The 23,074-nt window shown below is 36.0% G+C and overlaps 1 protein-coding gene and 1 long non-coding RNA gene across 12 annotated transcripts in view; one reads left to right on the top strand and one right to left on the bottom strand.

Annotated features, from left to right (window-relative positions):
- Positions 1-20,501, bottom strand: part of SUPT20H (SPT20 homolog, SAGA complex component) — a 37,526-nt gene extending 17,025 nt beyond the window's left edge. For 4 of the 11 annotated variants that reach the window (XM_032403131.1, XM_032403137.1, XM_032403135.1 and 1 more), the window contains exons 1-14: positions 20,074-20,271; positions 18,133-18,229; positions 15,196-15,231; positions 14,468-14,526; positions 14,133-14,199; positions 12,653-12,782; positions 11,561-11,664; positions 8,661-8,777; positions 8,387-8,440; positions 5,293-5,432; positions 3,436-3,592; positions 3,285-3,341; positions 1,364-1,435; positions 567-724 (exon numbers count right to left, since the gene is read on the bottom strand). In XM_032403131.1, coding sequence (XP_032259022.1) covers positions 567-724; positions 1,364-1,435; positions 3,285-3,341; positions 3,436-3,592; positions 5,293-5,432; positions 8,387-8,440; positions 8,661-8,777; positions 11,561-11,664; positions 12,653-12,782; positions 14,133-14,199; positions 14,468-14,526; positions 15,196-15,231; positions 18,133-18,135 — 1,154 coding nt within the window. In that variant the 5' untranslated portion in view covers positions 18,136-18,229; positions 20,074-20,271. Of the gene's footprint in view, positions 1-566; positions 725-1,363; positions 1,436-3,284; positions 3,342-3,435; positions 3,593-5,292; positions 5,433-8,386; positions 8,441-8,660; positions 8,778-11,560; positions 11,665-12,652; positions 12,783-14,132; positions 14,200-14,467; positions 14,527-15,195; positions 15,232-18,132; positions 18,230-20,073; positions 20,272-20,333 lie in introns of those variants that run through there. The other 7 variants (XM_032403133.1, XM_032403142.1, XM_032403141.1 and 4 more) reach the window with 4 other exon arrangements.
- Positions 20,502-20,584: 83 nt separating this feature from the next.
- LOC116631709 lies at positions 20,585-22,824 on the top strand. Its single transcript, XR_004299242.1, has 2 exons — positions 20,585-20,700; positions 22,706-22,824. It is a non-coding gene; the product is annotated as an uncharacterized LOC116631709 (long non-coding RNA).
- Positions 22,825-23,074: the final 250 nt, after the last annotated feature.

Genomic DNA, 23,074 nt, shown 5'->3' with positions numbered 1-23,074 from the left:
TCAACTTGATTGAAAAACAAAATAATCAAACTAACAATAAAAACAAAACTAAATACTGTTACACCTTGTACTAAATATACATAGTCCATAAGTTTTAGAAGATCAAATATGTATATTTTTTTTATAGCCAATAACTACATTAAGCACTGAGTCTTTGTCCTTACATGCAGTGCTGCAATACCAAGTACACTTAACAGCTTCTTCGTTTATTGTAAACTTGCTACCCATTTAAACAAACTACTTCTCAGAAACACTTCAACTTCCTGCTCACAGGTTGAAGTCACAAGTGTCAACACATAAATATAACAAGAGGCATATATCCTTTAAAGCAAGTATGAAAATAATTATACCATAGGTTTTTAAAAAGGTATTATTTTAAATAACTCCTGGACAACATGGTTATTGTAATTTAGGTTTACTTTTGTCCACTGACAAATCTAATTGGAGTACTTAAATAACAAATGAACCCCCAAAGGGAAGTTTTTATTCATTAATGGTTCATCAGTAGTTGCTAGATAAATTCTGATGCCTAATTTTGTCAATTACATGTATTTAACAGAACTCACTGGGATGGAGACACCTGGTTGTCATTTTCTTCATCTTCTTTACATGGCTGTATTTTACCATAGTAAAGTGGATCACCAAGTGACTGCAAAATGGTCAGCTTTGTTTTCTGATACTGATTACCAGCTTCACATTCAAATACATAATCATCTTTTACATCCTGAAAAAGAGTGTCCCAGATAAATACCTTCTTCAGTAAATACATAATCAAAGTTAACAAAATAAACGACACACTAACTTGTATCTGTCAATATGAAGACACATCACATTTTGACTATAGACCTGTTTAAGACCATCAAAGAGAATAAAGCCCAGGATTCTTCTTTACATAGCACTTTAAGAATGAGAGTCCAATGGGGTAGTTAACCAAGCCCAAGTGAAATATGGCAGAATTGCATATAGTGAACATATGAATGCAAATACTAAATATTAAAGTGGTAAAACTTTTGAAGACAGATCTGTCACATATAAAAACTATTACTGCACTTAGGGAAAATTATACAGAACATTTAAAATCATCCTTAGAATAACTTACTAATTAGAAACTGAAAACAAATCAGAACTACCAATATACAACTGAAACAGAAATAAAAATGCAGTTGTATATTACAACTGCCCTTTAAAATGGAAACCATACTTTATGAAAAACAAAACTAAACAACTATTCTTTCCTTTAATTCACTAAATCCCCAGAATGTCCTTTAAATTAAAAAAAAAAAAATCCTAAAGTAAAGGCACTTTATGTTTAATAAATTCAGAAACAGCCTCATCAGAAAGAAGACTGCAATGATGGACTTACATGGGCTGGCCAGACTGTTGGTTGTGAGTCATCAGATTTGATGGACTTTTCCACTTTAGCGTATTTCTCCACCTAAGCAATCAAATCAAGAGACAGCAGATGTAATGCAATCAGTATTGTACCAAAGAGAAAAATCTAAGTAATTCATCAAGACAATACAGTTTCAAGCACAAAAATTCTTGAATTGCTAATATCACCAACTGTTTATGCTTAATTTAAAACTCTCCTGATACAGTAATTTGACCAATTGGTTTTAAAAACACAGTTAGAATCTCTTTTGTCATTAAATAGGCGTAATAAACACAGCTGCTTTTTTGGACGATGCCTTTTCTTTTTATCCCGTAAACTGATATTACATTTATCCTTTAGGAAAGTTGGAATGATACAGACATAATCAGGACCAAGATCTTTTCCTTTGGCTGGGTTTTTAAACCACTTTTTTTTTTTTTAAGATTATTTATTTATTTGAGAGACAGAGAGAGAGAGAAAATGGCTCCCCACTGAGCAGGGAGCCCGACGTGGGGCTCCATCCCAGGACCCCAGGATTATGACCTGAGCTGAAGGCAGACACTTAACCGACTGAGCCACCCAGATGCCCCCTATGGCTGGGTTTTAATAGACAGTTGGGACAAAACCGGAGGAAGACTAGGAAGTTATATTAAAGTTGATAAAATTTTTGTGAACCTTTTCCCTTTTCTAATTGGACATGGACCATACATTCTGTATTATCACCTACTAGTCTGTGTGAATCAAATTTTCTCATCTTCCTGGTAACCATGACCTTAAGATAAATCAGACTCACCCGGGAAATTGATAAAAATTCAGATTTCCATGTCCTTTCCGTGGAGATCTGACTAAATTAGAAGGTCTGAAGTGGGGCCTGAAATCTACATTTATCTGGTATTCTGGATGATTCTTCTGATCAACTCAGACTGAGAAACTTTGTATTAGCGTTTTGCTACTCAAATGTAGGCTGTGGACCTCAGTACCATGCAACCTGAGAGCCTGGCAAAACTGCAGCAGCTCCGGTTCTAGCCCAGACTTGCTGAATTAGAATCTGCATCTTAACAAGCAAGCCAAGGTGATTAGGATGTACATTAAAGTTCAAGAAGCACTGCTTTAGATATACAGTCTACCCTCCAAAGCTAAATCCCACCCTTTGATATTTACACTAACATCTCTTCTCAAGCTGCATTCCTCCAGAAACACATTAAGTTATAAAAAAAATAATGTGGCTTATATTCCCTTTAGTCATATACATAGTATACTTCTGATGGTTTTGGCTTTGTGCTTTTCAGAAATTTTTCTCTTAATCTCAGAAAATAAGAATAGTACATGTGCTAGCCTAAGAAGGATGCGGAAGAAAAACAAACATCCGTTAAAATAACTAGCCAATTATAAAGAGTTGAGTGAAAAACAAAAAGGAACACAGGAGGAATAGGGAAGTAAAAGAAATATGGGACTAGTCATCAAAAGATCTCTTTCATGTTTTTGATCATTTATAGCTCATGAATATTATGGATCAGCAGAGAATAACACACAAAGTTCCTAATCTTGGTCACTGATTTAAGAAAAGAAGCATTATCAGGAAATTATAATGGAATATTATGAAAAAAGAACACATTTTATACATATTATGTAATAATGCACCATCTTTTTCCGTATTTCAAAATTCTTTGGTTATTATTCCTACTCTAAACACAGACCTTTTAAAGCAATACATAGATGTATTAAGGTGTTATATTCTTACACAAGTTAATGTGAAAGAATATTCTAAAATATTCTAAAAATGAGCAATTGATTTAAAAAAAATCATTACTCTGTTTTTAAAACAAGTCTTTGTTTTCCCAGAGTATAAGCTGCTACTAGTTAAATTTAGGAACTTTATATGAAAATAAGTGCAATTCATGAACTAACTTACATCCACTTCAGAAGGTATGGCCAAATTACAGGGACTCCGCTTCCACATATCTACACACTGAAAATTAAAAACAGTATTAATATGCTGAAAATTCAAAATGAGCAATGCTTTTGGCATAATAATAAGCCTCATTTAAAAAACACATACTTACATTTCCTGCTTTAGATATCTTGAGGTCATAATGTTGACCTGCTTTTCTTTCCTTCCTTTTTTGTAAGAAATCAAGTAATTTTAGCTGCGGAGGAGGTGGACAATGGGACAGATCCTGTTGCCGGTTCAGAGAGGACCTGGAATACCTCTTGAAACACCTGAAATATTAAGAGAGTTGAACTAAACAAAATAAAAGAAACTCAGAATAAATCTGGATTCAAATCAGTAAGCATTATATATGTAAATCACAAGTATCTGTAGAACACTATCCCTTGCCAAGCAAAGTCCCAGGCACTGGTAAAACAAAAACGAACAAGACAAACAATTCCTGCTACCATGGAGCTGATAGTCCAGAGGGGAAAACAGACATTCACAAGTAAACAGGTAAGATCATTTCAGACAGCACTGATCAGGAGGAGGAAAAAGACAAAACAAAACAGGGTCCTGTGGTGAGTCAGTGACAGAGAGGGCAGCATTAGGTAAGAGAAAGGAAGGACTGGACTCTGAAGAAATGATGTGTGAGCTGAGCCATGAATGGCAAGAAGGAACGGCCTATGAGAAGATCAGGGAGGGCACCTGGGTGGCTTGAATAGTTGGGCATCTGTCTTTGGCTCAGGTCATGATCTCAGGGTCTTAGGATCAAGCCCCGTGCTGGGTTCCCTGCTTGGTGGGGAGTCTGCTTTTTCCTCTCCCTCTGCCTCCCACCCCTCATGCTCTCTCCCTCTCTCTCAAATAAATAAAATCTTAAAAAAAAAAAAGAAAAAAAAAAAAGATCAGGGAATGAGTATTTGAAGCACAAAGAAGAATTTAAAAACTAAAAAAAGAATTAAAAACTTAATTTGTTTTAAAACCAGAAAATAGGTGTGATTAGAGCATGAGGATCCACATAATAGATGAGGTCAGAGAGAGGGAAAGGGGCCTTGCAGATCAATGGTAATGTGTTTAGATTTAATGTGAAGTACAATGGGAAGCTTTAGGGAAATTTAAGTAGTGGCATAATCTCCTTTGAAGTTTTTAAAAGATTATTCCAGTTTGCTTACGTGGCAAATAGATCAGAAGGGAGCAAAGATAGCAGCAGGAAGACTGGTCAAATAGGAATTTACTACAGAAGTTAAGATGAAGATGATGCTGACTTTAACTATAATTTATCAGTGGGCATGGAGATGTGGAGAGATACAAAGAGATTTTATAGGACTGCTGACAATCTTATATGGACTTATTTCACCATTTCTGAAACTGTACCTTTTTCTCAGCGTATGTTGTTTACATAGTAAATTAAGGAATTTAGAAAATGGATAGGTTTTGAACTCCTCCAAACTTGAAGATTATCCAAACTGGGCAATTCAAACAATTATGTCAGAAGTACTTAATGATGAACCAATTATAACTGTAGTCCAAGTTAATATTAAGTAAAAGAGATAGCTAAAACATTTAAAGACAAATTACCATGGCATAAAAAGGTATCTGGTTATAAACTGACTTGTCAGACATGTCTTATCATATCTCAAAAATAAATTATAAATCATTTCTTTAAAAAGAGTATTAACAAAAGAAATAGGTTATTGGTTATTAGTAATTAATAAAGGAATTATTGTTTATACTTGTCTCCTCTCAGCCTCTTTTTGGTAAACAGACTCTAAACTTTAGAAGTTTGTTCTTTCACAAAATGCACAGAATGCACCACTTCAATATAAGGCAGACAGTATTAAAAAAAGTAATATAAAGCCATTAAAATCCTATTTAAAAAAAAAGTCAGAGCACTTATATACTTTGGAGGGGAAAGATACCATAAATAGCAAAATTTAAAGCTACTTGCCTAGGAGCATCTTTCGGTTTACCTATCTACAAAGGCAATTACCGTTTCATTGGGCGTGTGTTCATCTTTTGCTTGTTATAAAGTAGTCTGTTTGCAGTGCAGGTTACTGCTATAGAAGGATCAAGACACAATGGTTCTGCTGTAGCTAGGATCAGCTGGCTCTCAAGCAAAAGTTTATCTTCCTAAAATGTGTAAGAGCATATGTCAGTAACAGATTTAAGTTTTTCAAATCACACATATCTCTTAATCTAGAAATATTCCTTGGAATTCTGTTAGGTACTACTATAAAACACAGTATTTCAAGTTCCAACCTTTGTGTAAACTTCAAAAACTTGACAGCATAATGAAACCATTAATGGAAATTCAGTAATTTGTACAGTGTTCAAAATGGTCAAGTTTTAAGAGTGCCTATTCATTAATTCTACAAATATTTGCTGAGCACCTACTGTTAGGCCCTGTTCTAAGAGTTGAGGATTAAGTCGTGAACAAAACAGATAAAATCATCCGCTCCCACAAAGCCTACAGAATCATGAAAGATCACAGCACTTTCAATAACACAGAGATTAACAGTCCCATTCTATACATAGCTTAACTTCATTACAAGAATAAAAATGATTACGCTAATACTGCGTAAACTCTATATACCCAATTCCAAAGTGTATACAGGTCTTTTACTGGTATTACGTAAGGAATACTGCCTTTTTTTTTTTTTTTGGTTTAATCACTGAAATATTTTAATAGCAACAACTACATTTTTTATGGTCAAATGAGTCAATCAATACTATTGCTGAATAAGATTTTTGCAAAAAAAACACTGCTGCTTTCAATACTTCAACTTATTATTATGCATATTTTCAAACATACACAAAAGCAGAAGTGTGGTGACACCCATGTACCAACACTCAATTTCATTAACAACTGTCTCTGTAGCTTATGCTTTTGTTTTGCTGGAGTAATTTAAAAGACATCTTTGATGTTGTATTATTTCATCTGAAAATACTTCAGCATGCATTGCTAACTGATAAGGAGTTCTAACATACAGTCTGGCTTTAAATTTTCCATTATCTCAAGAGTGTATTTTTAGTTGGTTTGTTTGAATTTGAACTCAAACAAGGCCAAAGGTATCTGGTTTTTATCTGTTTTAAACATCTTTTTTTGTTCTGTAATGTGATCACCTCCTTCTCCCAACTTTTTTTTCCCTTTTCTCATGCAACTGGTTTGTTGGATTTGAGCAACTACTTCCTTGCGGACTTTAACTGGATCTGACTGGCTGCTTCCTCACTGTGTCATTTAATAGTTTCTTTTATTTCCCCGAATTCCCTGTAAACTGTTAGATCTAGAAGCTTAATTTAATTCTGGTTCTGTTTTTTTAGACAAGAATTCTTTATTGGTACTACTGTGTACTTTCTCTTGCATCATACCAGGAGGAATACAATGACTGACTATCCCACTTTTACATCAGTGGGGTTAGTCAGATCTCTGCATCATAAATATTCCTATGAACCTACGATCTAACGGTTTTTATACCTAAGAATTACATCTGTCTAGATTCATTAATTCATTAAGACTTCCAAATTGATTTTTAAAAAATCTGTCATTTATTTCTTTTGTACCTATTAGCTGGAATTATTCCTATATATTATTCCTATATACGTGCAGGGAGTGCACCTTTCAATTGTGCACTCCACACAGTAAGATTACCCATCTGGCAGGAATGCTATGGAGCCTACATCAACATTTAATGGTATAAAACTGAGTGGGAAATTAAGTTGAGATCCTATTAGTATCTATAATATGTGAAATCACAACTAAAAATTTCTGCTATTTGGAATCCTTAATTACAAAGCACCATTTGTATGCATCTCACCCAAAGAAATTCAAATCTCACCAATATCAGAAATGTTAATGCTAAATTGTCTTCTATACTTCCTGATTCTTACTGGAACCTTCTAAAATAAATCATTATTAAGCATATTTGTGTTATATTCTCAAAAGTTAACTCTAAATCAATGATTATATGAAAGCAATGAAGAAAAATAAACTGTGTAAAGATATAGGTGGTAGTTTTCAAAGAATGCAGGTGATATTTTTCAAAGACAGAAACTACACATCTGCCTGTAAGAAATGTCCTCTACTAACATTTACTTTGTACCAGGAAAATTCTGTTTGTTCTCTCTCTTTTCTACTGAGGTATAACTGACATATTATTTTCAGGTACACAAGTGATTTGATATTTGTAAACACTGCAAAATGGCCATCACAGTAAGTCTAGTTACCCACAGCAACAAAAATTTTTTTTCTTGGTGAAAACTTTCAAGATAATTTTCCCGAAGAATTTCCTCCTAGTTACTATTTGGCTATCTAACATGCAGTTCATACAGGAAAAGCAGAATAAAATGCTACAGTCTCTCCCTTTATTCATCAACATTGAGAATAAGAAACTAACACCCTAGCAACCTCTTATGGTGACCAATGAGGTTTTTTTTTTGGGTTTTGAATATTCTTTCAATAGCTTTTAACCTTGCAGGCGAAAAGATTGTAGCCCAAACTAAAACACAACACTTGACAGTTACTGATGACTACATCTTATTCATAACCACATTTTGCAGATAATTTTCATTATTGATATTTTGATTTAGTAACTATTCCTCTCTATAGTAGCAGACAAATAAGTCAACACTCTTGTGAGTGGGCACCAAATATATACTGAGCCAGCACTGGAGAGTTAACTGGCTAGTCTCAAAGTTCTAGTGCTACAACTGGTGTGAACGGCAGAGACAGGCTAGACCTGCTTTAGAATCCTAGATTATAGAAAACCAGTTATCTATTTGTATCCATGGTATAAAAACAAGTATTTTTCTTCTATTTGAGAGGGGATAAAAAACTAAGTTTCACACATTGGGCAGATCAGGTCAGCCTGACCCTGTTTCACCATGGTCCTAAAGCAAATGGGATGGAACTGCTTAGTTCCTTGAGCGATTATTGCATGGATGAAGAGACCCCCGATTTCTACAGCTCATAAAGGGGAATCCGCAAATTTACTCTTGAATAAAATTACGACTAAAATATCTTTTGCTTAGCTTAATGTTAAGTACTGTTCCTTTATTTGCCTGTTTGGGATTAAAAAACAACTAACCTGGGTCCATTTGTGGTTATCGCTTGTTATTGAATGTACATCACAGATCAAAGTCTACAAAAAACAAAAATTAAAAAAAATACTATAGATACAGAAACATATGAAGATATTTAATAACTAAAACTCTAAATAAAAACTAAAATTCCTTTATTTAAGATTTTATTTTTAAGTAATTTCTACTCCCAACTTGAACTTACAACTCAGATCAAGAGTCACCCACTCCTCCACCAACTAAGCCAGCCAGGCGCCCCTAAAATACTTAAACATTCCTTACCTGCATTGTTGGTCGTAAGAGAATATGCCTACTTTGGTAACCAGGAGACTTCATATTACTGGACTGCCTGTAGTCACGTATTTCTGCTATGACACATCCACAATGAAAAATATTAACCTGTTTTGAGTGAAAACACTTAAGTAAATGTCATTTTTTAAAAGCCTACATAAGAGTGCTTACATTCAATGTTTCAGGTTCTTTACATGCTTATGCAATACTTCTGGCCACTCACACAATCTTTTTTTTTTTTTTAAAGGTTTTATTTATTTATTTGAGAGAGAGAGAGAGAGCATGGGGGGGGGGAGGGTCAGAGGGAGAAGCAGACTCCCCACTGAGCAGGGAGCCCGATGCGGGACTCGATCCCGGGACTCCAGGATCATGACCTGAGCCGAAGGCAGTCACTTAACCAACTGAGCCACCCAGGCGCCCGCCACTCACATAATATTAAGTGACCTTCCTTACTGGTGGATTTACCACTATATAAACTTTTCAAGGAATTATTTTATGTTCATCACTATGATTCAAGAAGCAGTTTAAAATCAACTTAATGAATTCTAGTTATGGATTGAGTTTTGGCATTTATATACTATTAATGTTACAAATCACTAGAAATGCTGTTCTTGATGCTCACTGGCTCACAGCTATACTTTGCTAACTTTGTCATTTTTATGAATTTTGTCTTCGTTACAAATTGTCAATCAACCCTGCCAGAGTTTCAGTTTCTGGATACGACTACTATTTGCTCTGCTAAGATTTCCAATAAATATGACTTTATTAATAAAAGAAAGCTAACTATAAATTCAAATAATAATTTTCAGCTAAACATATTGTTTTCTAGTCCAAAGGTAAGAACCTTTTTCACTCAAGTCTTGCTAATCACAACCTGCCATAGGCACTTATAATACTATGTTTTTTCGCCCTTTCAGAACTTTTACTGGGGACTTTCTTTGCTACGCGTTGTTATTATGCTCATTCTTTTTAACAAGTATTTATTGAGCCACGACAATGTGAACTATATGCCAGGCACTATCCAAGAAGCTTCACAGATACAGTGGTGGTGGGAGAACATTTGCTCTTAGTGTGGGAAGACAGGCAATAAACATGTACAGAAATAAGATAATCTTAGATACTGATGAATGCTGGAAAGGAAATAAAATAGGGAGGAGCTAACTTAGATTGTGGTTTCAGATAAAAACTTCTCTGAGGGAATGACTTTTTAGGTGAGGCCTGAATCACAAAAGGGCCAGACACCCGGCACTGATCATTCCAAACACAAGGAACAGCAGATGAAAGGTCTTAAGGTAGGAATAAGGTTAGCATGTTTAAGTATGTAAAGAACAATGGATGGCTGCAGCGTAGTGAGTAGGGATGAGAATCAAGAGATGAAGACAAGGTCACAGGGGTTTTGTACAGTGAGAAGACACTGAAGATTTTACGCTGAGAATTTTTTTTTTCCAATTTTTTTTTGTTTTTTAAGCTTAATCTAGCTGTCTGTGGAGAATTGATTTCTGGGGTTTTAGAATGAAAGCAAAGAGTTCAGCAAGGTAATTACAGCAGGTCACGAACATATATATTTTGAAGGTACAGGTGACATTTGCTGATGGACTGATTGTGAAAGGGGAAAGCAGGGTCATAGATTACAAAGACTGAAACTGGTTTGGGGGTAAGAAATAAAAATTTCTGTTCTCGTCATGTTAAGTTTGAGGAACCTATTACATATCCTAGTAAATATAAATTTGGAGCTTGATGGAATAGTCATGGAGAGAGATATAAGCAAAGGGATTAAATGTCATTTTAAAACTCATGACACTGGTTGAGATCATCCAGGGACAGAGTGTTACTAAAGAACAGAGGGTGCAGGATTGAACCCTGAAACCTTCACACATTTATGAAGGGAACAGAGATGACAGTAAAGAAGACGGAAGGAATAGAGAGAAGAGGAAAGCCACAATGTGATGTCTCAGAAGACAAAAGAAGAGTGTTTCCAGGAGGAAGCAGTCATTGCATTGAATTCTGTTGAGACCAATTAAGATGAGAACAGAAGGGACACCTGGGTGGCTCAATCGGTTAAGTGGCTACCCTTGGCTCAGGTCATGATATCAGGGTCCTGGGATTAAGCCCCACATCGGACTCCTTGCTCAGCAGGGAGCCTGCTGGGCTCCCCGCGTTCTCTCTGACAAATAAATAAAATCTTAAAAAAAAAAAAAAAGATGAGAACAGAAAAGTGACCAGAATACAAGTAGAGGAGATTTCTTAGGTATAGCATACTTCATCCACTTTAACAGAGAGGCAGGCAGAAAGTGTGAAAAGAGATGTGGATGCAGTTGACTAGGACTAGGAGAAAATGGAAATTCTATTCTTTTCCTAAGTACATAGTATTGCTGGAGTGAAACCAAGGAGTAAATAGTTTCTCCCATAGTCTTGATTGTAGGTATAGACAGATTTCCAACAAATGAGCTAACTGTTAAAGCAATTTTAGAAGAATTAACTAAATCTACACATTTCAGTACAGCCTAAAAGGTGAGTATCCCATAATAAAATGGGTTACCATATAACTATGTCTAATGTCTCACTTCACGTTCTAAGCACCATCAAGAACATAATTAAGTATCATTTATAATAAATGCCATAGAGTTGACCAATCTAATGGCATTTTATTTATTTTTTTCCCCAAGATTTTATTTATTTGAGAGAGCGTGCACGAGCATGAGTGGGGTGGAGGGGTTGCAGGGGGAGTGGCAGAGGGAGAGGGAGAAGCAGACTCCCTGCTGAGCAGGAAGCCCAATGCAGGGCTCAATCCCAAGATCCTGAGATCATGACCTGAGCTGAAGACAGACATTTAACCGGCTGAGTTACCCAGGTGCCTCTCTAACGACATTTTAAAGAGAAAAATTTTGTACCTGAGATTTTTCTAGGAGATCAACCAAAATAGGAGGTAATTCTTCTGCATCCAAGTATTCAAGCAATTCTCCTTCTTCATAAGGCAGTCGAATGGTCTCAGAATCTTAATATTAAAACACAAAGTTTCTGAAAAATGTTCAGGCTTACTGCAAAGCTTAGTTGTGTAATTTAAATGAGTTTACATAAAAAAAAAAAAGAGAATAAATCCCAAAGGCTTTTCAAAGGTCTTTCTTTATTTAAGTCTTATAAATGAATCACTTCACATACTACTGAAAGACTTGGTGAACTGTATACAATTTTAGGCCAGAAAGGAGAAAACCCACAACACACTACGGAAAAAAATCTGGCATAACAACATAATGCAAATCACAGCCAGCAGTACAATAATCAGAATATGATAAAATTCCAACACTGGTAACTGAAAGTCCCTTGAAGGCTACTTAATCTAATCTGAAAATCAGTATGATAATTTGCTATCTCATCTGAAAAATAGTCACTTACAGAACAAGATTCTCTGTTACGTTTTATAATTATCAACAAAAGAAAAAGATCCTTAACTGGACCCACATCATCACCACCATATCAAATTTCTAGATGTCTCTCTAGTGAAATCTAAGAGTGCTTACATTTCAAAACTATTTTCAAGTTTACATTAATAGAAATAAATGTTACTAAATAAGAAAATTATTCAAAAGGCAGCAAATCTGCTTTATTTTGAAGGTTTCAGAACCAAGAGTATACTCAAAATACAGTAGAAAAACATAAAAACACCTCATGCTACCTTAAAATGTAAATAGCAATAGAAAGAAAATTGTGTCAATTATTTAAAGGTTAGGTCTTATATAATTTAACTTCAAAGACCTACCTCAATTAGAATTCTCTTCAAATGCATATGCATGAAGGTAATCATCTTACAGATACTTTCTAACAAAACTTCAAAAAGAGGAAAATTTGGGCTCATGTCTTCTTTATCAAGTCATCACTGATCTGAGGGACAGACCACTTTGCACGTTAAAAAACTACTTCTAAAAGATAGCACATCCTTTCTTGCAAAGGGATTTTTGTGGCTGCAGCTCTCTGAAGGTTCTTACCTGATCCATTTTTTCCCCTGAGCATCAGAGAATATCCCTCATTTCCTGGGTATAGGTTGACCACTAAACAGGACAATGTCTCTTGCATAACAAGCTTCTCTAACAAATTCACATTTCTTCTTAATTTCTGCTTTAAAAAGAGACAGAGCTCATGAAAATAATCTGGCGTAACCTTAACAAAAATGCTGTGATATAACAAAATCAGACCTGAATTAATCTTTTAGTGCTCCTTCCACATTATGATCCTGAATATATGGGTAAGAGTCACAAACACTACAGCCACCAAATATAAGACACATCTCTGTAAACTCAATTTTGGTCTATTACTACATTTTATACAAATGAGTTCATACCATAAGTAAAAAAGTGATCTATAAAAACAAAAACTGATACATAAAATACGTATCTTTGCGTTTAAGTAAAATATAACAAAAATATTTAAATGAATAAAATGCAAAACCATGAAGGCAAATATATAAAACATACATGTCATATACTTAGTTTCTATTAAGTATAAGTCTACACATAAAGAATCTAGGGTATCATCTTTGATTGTACTGTTACTGGTGTCCATTTTTAAAAATATTTTCTGGCATAAACAACAAAGACACCTAGCTTATCTATCATTTTTCCCCATGTTAAGATTTTAAAGGCTAGATATTATTGGCATTCCACTAATTTTTTTGCCTAAAAGGTAAAAAGGTATTTTTCTTTTTAAGAGAGAGAGAGAGCGAGCACAAGGGGCAGAGGGAGAATCTTAAGCAGGCTCTACACGGAGCTTGATCTCAGATCATGACCTGAGCCGAAATCAAGAGTCCGATGCTTAACTCACTGAGCCACCCAAGCGCCCCAAATGGTATTCATTTTTAGCTTATGTGCTGCCATAGCGAGCACAATGGTATTCATCTTTAAAGAAGTTCATAGAGCTTTTTAAGGCTCTTATAGCCCCCAAATCCAAAAGATATCAAGAAATCAATTTGTTACATTTCTATTGCCCATACTTTTATACTAAATAAAAATGAGTTAAGTTAACCTAGCCCTGAACTAATTTTTGTGACCAAATTCATCTTTTATTATCATACCTGAATTTCCTACACGTCCTTATAACCTTTCCAGTACAAATCACCCTGAGGAAATAGCTACTTTTTTCCTCCTGTCTTTGGCCTACAAATCACTTATCAGGGGGAAAAGAAGCAAAAGATAATATATACGGTGACTTCGCTTCTTTGGGCTTCTCAAGGAAATATTTTCCGTTACTTGGCAAACACTGTTCACCTCTCTTACCTAAGCAGGTGATCTCTACCCAGTGCCAGATTAGCCAAGGTTATGGGTCAGCTGCAGAATTGGCTAGTTTGGCTGGAAAAGATGTTAGTTCACTCACAAAAATATAAATCATGATGTGCTTCAAATTTAACTCCTTCAAATGTCCCTCTTCCTCTACATTTCAAAAGCAATAATGACATAAAAAATTTATACTTACCTTAACTTCAGGCTCTTTTTCACATTCTTCAATATATAAGTCATAAAGTTTTTGAAATACAGATTTTCTAAAATTTAATGAAACAAAATAATGTGACTATTATAATCATCATAAAATGAATGCTATTTTGAAATGTTCCCTAATTTTTTCCCCAATTTCCCCCAAACTGGGGGTGAAGTGGGGTTGGATATAGTAGCTAGTATCAACTTAGAAATTTCTAATACATGTAAAGTACCTCTAACATTTCTAGCACAGTGCCTAGAGGGAATGCAGTAAGTGGCAGCTATCATCATATTTTCAATAATCAAAGATATCAATCAATTAAGTATTCATACCTTCCACTAGACAGGTATTTCCTTTTAGGAGGTCTCTGTCGGGCACTTTCAATGACATACTAAAAAAGAAAAGTTTATGAAAACAGCTTGCCTTTTGCTTAGTGCATGAACAGCTCTATTGCATGAACAGCTCTAATGTAAGTATACCTATAACATGTGTTAAGACCAAAAAACTAGTCACTCAAGTCTCTGATTCATATTAAAATAACCTTAACTACTCATACCTTAAACTACTTAACGTCTAAATTTATGTTACAAACAAGTGAAATTTAAACTGTTCTAAAATTTAACACAATATTTCACTGCTATGATATAAGCAAAATCATACAGTTTCAGAACTATGATTTCACAGGTCAGAATTATTTTCAAAATGTTTTATGGTTGTTCAGAATATGCACAGCATATCCAGTTGCAAACACTCTATGTATTTTTGAACTATTTTCCCCTTTAATTGAGCAATTAGAAAACTTAACAAAAAGGAAAACATAATTTTAGAAATTCTATGTCTTTGTTCAATAATTTTTATTCTACATTATCTAAGAATTCCAAATAAGAGATGACCCAAACCTCATCACAAAGTATTTTTATTTATAGCAAAATTATATGCATACTTATCCTAAAATTACGTTAATGTACTCCTCTGAGAACCACATACAAAAATCTCTTAAAACTGAGTTTTGTAAATTAAGACAACACTATTTCAACTTAGTAACTTAGTCACACCTCACCTCAGCACGATCCAAAGCTAGTTCTAAAGCTTGTTGCTGTGAAAAGTAAATAGTGTATTTGGTATTAGTTATTTTCACAAAAAATAATATAACACTTCTAGTTAAATGTTTATATACATTTTTATTTTCTAAAACATGTCTAACATATTTTCCTTTATTTTATATCCACCCACCCCACTTTATGCTCAAGATATATTACAAAGAAAAATCATGTCAGTCTTGGGCACCTGATTATGACAATAAATTATATAAGAAATGCTAAAATGGTTTTCTCTGGCTAGTGTTTATGGAGGCTAATACATAGCCAATGGTTGGATATAGAAACTACTACCATTCTACAAACTTCAAGTTCTTCAACATTCTAAGAACACCATTCAGAAAAATATACAGCCATCAAGTATGCACTTAAAGTGAAGCAAAGATTAACTCTCCTAATTTGCTAGGAATCCTGAAAATCGGGGGTGCTGTTATACTGGTACCTAACACCAATTTAGAAATTCCTAATATCTTAATGCAGAGAATCTATAATATAAGGTTTCTAGGTCAGTGCCCAGTAGAAATGCAATAAATGATAGCTATCATCACCACGTTTCAATGACTTTAAGATACCATCAACCGTAAGTATGCATCAGTATCCTAGGTAATATTAAGAAAAAACGGCAGCCAATTATAACTGCAAGATGTCCTTAATTGTAGACTCATTGACTCAGTAATATTAAAATGTATAAGAAAATGCATCTAAAATTAATGAAATAATAGTTTTATTACTGCACGTCGGGCCTGAGAATAAAGAACAGATTCCCACCCATTCATCCATTTCTCTGAGACCCTTTTATCAAGGCAAGAGAAGAAGGTAAGCTCTGTTTTCCTCATTTGTAAAATTTTCTTTTGTAATGATATCTAAGAATAAAGAGTACTAGGTTTTAAATAAGTAAATTTTTTTTTAAAGATTTTATTTATTTATTTGACAGAGAGCAAGAGCAGGGGGAGCAGCAGGCAGAGGGAGAAGCAGGCTCCCTGCTAAGCAGGGAGCCTGATGTGGGACTCGATCCGGGACACCGGGATCATGACCTGAGCTGAAGGCAGTCGCTTAACTGACTGAGCCACCCAGGCCCCCCTAAATAAGTAAATTTAACACCAGTGATATCTCTTTCTAATTTTATGGTTTGGGTACCATACAGTGTTACAATATTTTTCATTCACAATGATAGTCTTTAATTTTTAATTCCACTGAGAGGCAGAGAACTTTCATTTTTTATTAACAAGGGCCTAAATTATTTTATTTTATTTTGTAGACTGCAGTAATTCTACCTACTAAATTCTATGGGCTAAAAACTAGCACCCACCAAAATCCCAAGAAAGCAATGGGAAAAAGAAATACTGCCAGCCTTTGGAAATCATGGAAAGGTTTAAGTGACCCTGCCACCCTAGCTCTAGGGATGGAGAATTCATATGATGACAAAAATAGCTGGTCTTTTTAGACTGCAAGAAACAAAACAAAACCCCCCAAAAAACAACAACAACAAAACAAACCACTCACATTACCAAACATCTAAAATGTAAAAGTGAAAAAAGGCTAAAATATGCCATCATTTCAAAAAGTTCAGTTAAAATAAATGTATACCAATTTAATTTATGAAAATAATCTTATAAGCAGCAGATTCCTAATGAAATTGGTTCCCAGGATTCAAGGTGACATTCTCAAGTATAAACCATTTTCCAGCACAAAACTGTAACTCTAGATATGCCCTTTTAACAAGTATATAAGGTTCTTTTAATTCTTTTGGTCATAAAAATCTTAAAATAGGGCGCCTGGGTGGCTCAGTCGTTAAGCGTCTGCCTTTGGCTCAGGTCATGATCCCACGGTCCTGGGATCGAGTCCCACATCGGGCTCCCTGCTCAGCGGGAAGCCTGCTCGCCCTCTCCCACTCCCCCTGCTTGTGTTCCTGCTCTCACTATCTCTCTCTGTCAAATAAATAAATAAAATCTTAAAAAAAAAAAAATCTTAAAATAAGTTCATATAAAAAATTATAATAAACACAATCAAATGTATACTCCAGGACAACTGGCTATTGTTAGTCTTCTCAAGTAAATGTCTCATCCTCTGAAATCAAAACTTCAAAAGCTCTAGTGAGATATAACTGCTTATGTTTATAAGCATCATTTATTCACTACCTCCTTCTAACACTTGAGAGGAAAGTGATAGCTAATATGGATGCAAGATGTTAAGTGAGGTCAGCCCCTCATTTTGACAGCTCTACTTTTCTCTAACAGGCAGTGGTGGATAGGCAAGATCAGAAGAGAGGATAAACGTTTTCAAAGGTTTATTCAGCACTGTGGTCAGTGTTTATTTTTTCATTGTTAAATGCTGCTGCTTCTTTCAAACACAATAAAGTGATTTTTTTTTCCCCTTTGTTTTTAAATATTTTCATGGCAAAAGGTAAATGCCCAGCCCCAAGTATGTTTAACGACTGTTAAGTCAGTGAACAGAAATGTGCCATTAGAAGGCTAACATTGATTCTGCTTTAAATGTTATTTGTGGTAAGCAGGTTACATTTGTTTTTAAACAACAACAACAATCTAAATTAAGAGGAACTTTAAAATATGAGAAACCTGTGCCCCCTCCAAGTCATTCGTATTTATACCCATCCTCCTTGCCAGTGATTTGACTGTGGCAGGTGAAGTAGTATTTTTTAATGCTTCACAAACATAAGGACAAATTATCTTTTTAAGTTAGACATAATTATAACATTGAATTGAGAGATGAGCTCCCTATTTTCTAGAGAAGATTTTGCAGGTGAGCGCTAAGTAATTTCCTAGGTAGGGTAACTTAGGCATACATGAGTATTTATTTCTGTACCTGTAATACAGATATTTTTATAGAGATAAAGAGAACACTCTAAAACACAAATAAGAACATAATGAGCTACAGCTTACCATTGTGGTATAAAATAGGGGTCCAAAAAGAAGAGATAACTTATGTGCGTTGATGAAGAGGGGTGAAAACCATGTCTTTAATATCAATCTTATAGTGCTAAAAAAGCAAAAACAACAAAAGCCCCCACATTAACATAAAGTGATTAAGAGAAATCAGATTATCTCGTTATTAAGGAAAATTACTTGAGAAATAGAAATTTTTGAACACATTTTTAAATAATCAGCAACAATAAAAATCACATATCAGAGTCTTTCCAATTGTTGAAAAGTACAGTTTTAACTAGGTAAATTATAATCATTACTTGCTTTCTTCAAAAAATTTAACATCCAGGAGAGAAAAGAATAAATGTCTTCAAATTTCTCCTCTCCATCACCACTGTTGCTACTGTCATTGTTCCTATGGATTATTCTAACAGTCTATCCACTAACCTGCATCCCTGTACAGTTCACTTTACAAATCACACATTTCATCACACCTGCTAATAAAAGTCCTCTAAAGATATTCCCCCAAATATCCGAAGCTACATTTGGCAGATACAGCTCCAGTCCCTCTAGCCCTTCCCCTCCTCAAGCAAACTGGATACATTGCTGAAGAATCTCATTCCTCTAACACATGGGTTCTCACCCTGGCTACACAACAGAATAACCTGGGGAGCTTTAAGAAGTGGTATACTCATGCAGTATACAATACTCATGCAGTGATTCTGATTAACTGGTCTGGAGTAGGGCCTACGGATCAGAATTTTTTGAAACCTCCAGGTGATGCAAAGGCTAATTTTACCTAACTCCCTCTAACTTGTGTGTCTACACACCACTAAGCTATAAAAACCACATCCTCGAGTGACAGAAAACAGTATTTTCCATGTGAAATTTTTGTTTTTGGTGAACCCAAAGCTTAGGTTTTGCCAGTTTGGGTTTAAGAAACAAACAAACAAACAAAACAAAACAAAAAACACGAAAAAATTACAGGCACCATCCAAGTTCCAGGAATAATAATTTAAAAAGTAAGACATTAATCCTACCTTCCAACAGCTCATGGATTTGATATAAGTTTAAGTTAAGGTGAAAATTTCTGACCACTGAATCTAAAGATGAAGGTACACCAGGTACAAGCAAGATGTGATGACTCTAATCTCTGTCACTAAATTGGGGAGGGGGATGGGAAGAGGAAGCCTTCCCAACTTTAAATTATTTAAGTATTACAGACAAAAACCATTAACTACGTATACAATTTACAAACCAAACATTATGACCGCATACAGCATTTACCAGAACCCTGTGAAAAAACCATTGTAATTATCGTCTCCATTTTACAAAATAAGGCACTCAAAACGAAGGAATTTCCCAAGACCACACAACAGACTGGAATTCAGACCTCTAAATTTTTAATCTTAGATTCTTTCTACTAAAGCTCACGACCTTCAGACCATTCAATCCAGCACCCGTTTTTAGATTTTAAATCGGATTCTGCTCAGACTAATGTACATTTTTTTTTCTTAATTTTGATCTAACTTCATATCATGGTTCTCAACCTTCGTACACTATACTCAAATCTAACTCGGAAAATCTTGCTAATCACTATTTTCCTACCAGGGACTTTAATGTATGGTACTCAGGAAAACGCAGCCCCTCCTGATGCGATGGTTACAGGAGATGGCTTCCAGGAACAGCGAGCTCTTAATTTCTGAACTCCCGGTAACTATGGCAAGGACCAGTAATGAATCCAACTGTAAAACTAGCAACCGATTCCACTGCTTTTCCTGACCGACCTGACGCTTCAACTGTTCGAGTTTTTTTTTGTTTTTGAAACAACTTAGGCTTTACCAACATAACGCCATAACTCAACAGCAGGGCGAACAGCCTTTATTCAATATGGATACCAAGAAACCCTCCCCCAAAGCGCTACGCGAAATTCTTGGAAATTTCCGGAAATACCCGTACCTGGAATCCAAAAGTCAAACTACAACGAAAAGCGTTGCTTGGAAACACTGCTAGAGTCAACTAAGGCGACTACCCGGGGTGCGAGGGCTCAGCCCAGTCCGCCCCCGTCTCTGGGAACACCTTCCTTCTGCGGGATGCCGGCTCTGTGGAAAGCCGCGAAAAGCCACTCGGGAAGCCGCTCGCTTACCTTTGACCCCAGCCAAGATCTCGCGCGCCTAACCGTCGCTGGGGGCCCGCCACTCCCACCCGCCACCGCCCACCTGTGCGGAACGCCGCCGCGCTGGCCTCATGACGGCGCGTCTGGCTCGGCCGGAACGCGACGTGCGGGCAAGGGCCCCGCGCTGCAGGCTGCAGGTTCGTTCCGTACGCCCCCTCGCGGGAGCTTCGCAGCTCAGTCATAGGCCTGTTCCGGCGCTCGCACTTCCGACTGGCGCGCTGGGCGGGGCGAGCTGGGGACCGCAGGCGGAAGAGGTGGAGTTGGGAGGGTCGGGCGGCACCCGGGAGGCTTGTGCGCCAAAGTCTGGTGTCGCCGGGGCGGGTCCCCACAAAGACCTTGGGGACTCAGGCCCGGCGGGGGGGGGCAGAAGCTCCTTCGCGGGCCCGGCATCCAGCCCCGTAAAATGCGAGGTAGGATGTGGCTATTTGGAAGATAGGGTGCCCTTCTGAATTTCTGGAGTGAAAGAGTCTTGGAACGAGCTTTTATTCTCAGCCCATCCAAACGGAAAGGGAACTTCATCATTTCTACAGTTAATAGTTCAAGCCATTCAGCCCTCGATAGTGTATGTCAAATGCCAGTGAATTTAATGTTTAAAAAATTCCAAAAAACAAACAGAAGCAACCTCACTGAGGAGTTCTAACAATTCAGAAAGGAAATAACCAGCATACATTACAATGTCTAATTGTAGTTCTGCACCTCTAAACAACTTTGGTTGTTGGGTATAAACTTTATTCTTATTGAGGTGAAATTCACAGAACATGAAACATTTTAAGAGTATAATTCAGTAGCATTTAGTACATTCATGATGTTGTGCAACCATCAACTCTAATTCCAGAACATTTTCATCACCCTCATTAAGTATTTACTCTCCATTTTTCCCTCTCTTAGACCTCAGCAGACACCAATTACTTTCAGAGTCTTTAGATTTACCTAATCTGGATATTTCCCCAAAATGGAAAATGTGACCTTTTTTTTGTGTCAGTCTTCTTTCACTTAGCATAATGTTTTCTAGGTCCATCCACCTTGTAGCAAGTATCAGTACTTAATTCCTTTTTATGGCTTATATTCTGTCCCACTGTATGTATATGCCACAGTTTTATGCATTGGCCCATTGATGGCCATTTGGGTTATTTACACCTTTGGACTATTGTGTATGGTGCTGCTATGAATATTTGTTTTGTATTTGAGTCCTGTTTTCAATTTGGGGGTGGGTGGGTAATATACCCTAAAAGAAAACCAGAGCCTGACATAGTTCAAGTGGTAAAAACAGATTTTATTCGGGAACTATTGCAAAAGAGGGAAAGAGACCTCAGTATAGAACTGGACTCAATTCCACATATACAGCATGAACAAATAGTAATTTATAGCCAAGGAGCAGAGTTGGAGAGCAGTGGACGGAAGTTTCTTAACAGGAAATAATAAGGGTCAGGGGGCATTCTGTCTAAACTGACTTGTTGGGATTCTGACTGAAGGCAGATTAGGTTGATCAGGCACCAAGGGTGGGGACTAAGAGTTTGATCAGATACTGAAGGTGATCAGATATCCAGGGGGATCCAGATACACAGTTCTTTGTAAACTGACTTAGGATTCTTGCTACAACTGGTTGATACATGTCCCACAAATCAGACTAGAATCATGGAGAGAGCTTATCAAATACCTAGGAGTGGAAATGCTGGGTCATATGGTAATTCTACTCTTAAATATTTGAGAAATTGATAAAACTGTTTTCCAAAGCAGCTGAGACATTTTACATACTAATAGCAATCAATATGTGGTGGTTCCAATTTCTCTACATCCTCACCAAATTTCTTTTTTAAAAATTATACTCATCCTAGTAGGTAGGAAATAGTATCTTATTGTGGTTTTGATTTGTGTTTTCCTAAGGCTAGTAATGTTGCACATCTTTTCATGTCCGTGTTGGCCATTTGTGTATCTTTGGAGAACTGTCTATTCAAGTCCTTTGCCTATTTTTTAATTGGGTTGTCTTTGTTGTTTAAGTTATGAGTTCTTTCTGTATTCTGGATACTAGACCCTAATCAGATATATGATTTGCAAATATTTTCTTCCATTCTGTAGGTTGTCTTTTCACTTTCTTGCTAATGTCCTTTGATGTACAAACTTAAATTTTTGATGAAGCCTAGTTTATTTTTCTCTCTTATGGCTTGTGCTTTTGGTGTCATACTTAAAAACCCATTGCCAAATCCAAATTCATAAGGATTGTCAAAAGCCAAACTCTGTACACTGAGTAAAATAAAACAGAAAGATGAGTTTGTTGCAGTGGTTTTGACCTGTAAACTCGGAAACTCAAGACTAAGAGAGCAATGAGTTTCAAGTTAAAAGGTGTTTATGGGGTAAACATGGAAGTTATTTGACTTTTTCAGTTGATTGGATGCTTGGTCTTCTTATTTGTGTCAGGGTAGCTGAGTCAGAGAAAAAAGAAAGTCCAAAGATGGCATGAACAGACTTGGCATTTGGGGGTATCACTGTCCTGGGCTGATTTCTGAGAGGAGCCATAAGTTACTACAATTTGTCAGGTAAGGCTAAGTTTTGTTTTTCTTTAATGTGCCTGCATTGATCAACACCATTTTGTCCCCATCATAAGTGACTCCATTTTAATTTTGATTCTGTAGGATTTACCCTTAGGATTTCTTTTAAGAGTTTTATGATTTTAGCTCATGTATTTAAGTCATTGATTTGCTTTCAGTTAGTTTTTGTATATGTTGTGTAATGGGGATCTCATTTCATTCTTTTGCATGTTGTCCCAGACCCATTTGTTGAAGAGCC

The sequence above is a fragment of the Phoca vitulina genome, unplaced genomic scaffold (genome assembly GCF_004348235.1).
Source record: "Phoca vitulina isolate PV1807 unplaced genomic scaffold, GSC_HSeal_1.0 scaffold5, whole genome shotgun sequence".
In the NCBI taxonomy this organism is placed as follows: domain Eukaryota; kingdom Metazoa; phylum Chordata; class Mammalia; order Carnivora; family Phocidae; genus Phoca; species Phoca vitulina.
Note: the sequence above shows the minus strand (reverse complement) of the source record. Positions and strands in the feature narration are given on the sequence as shown.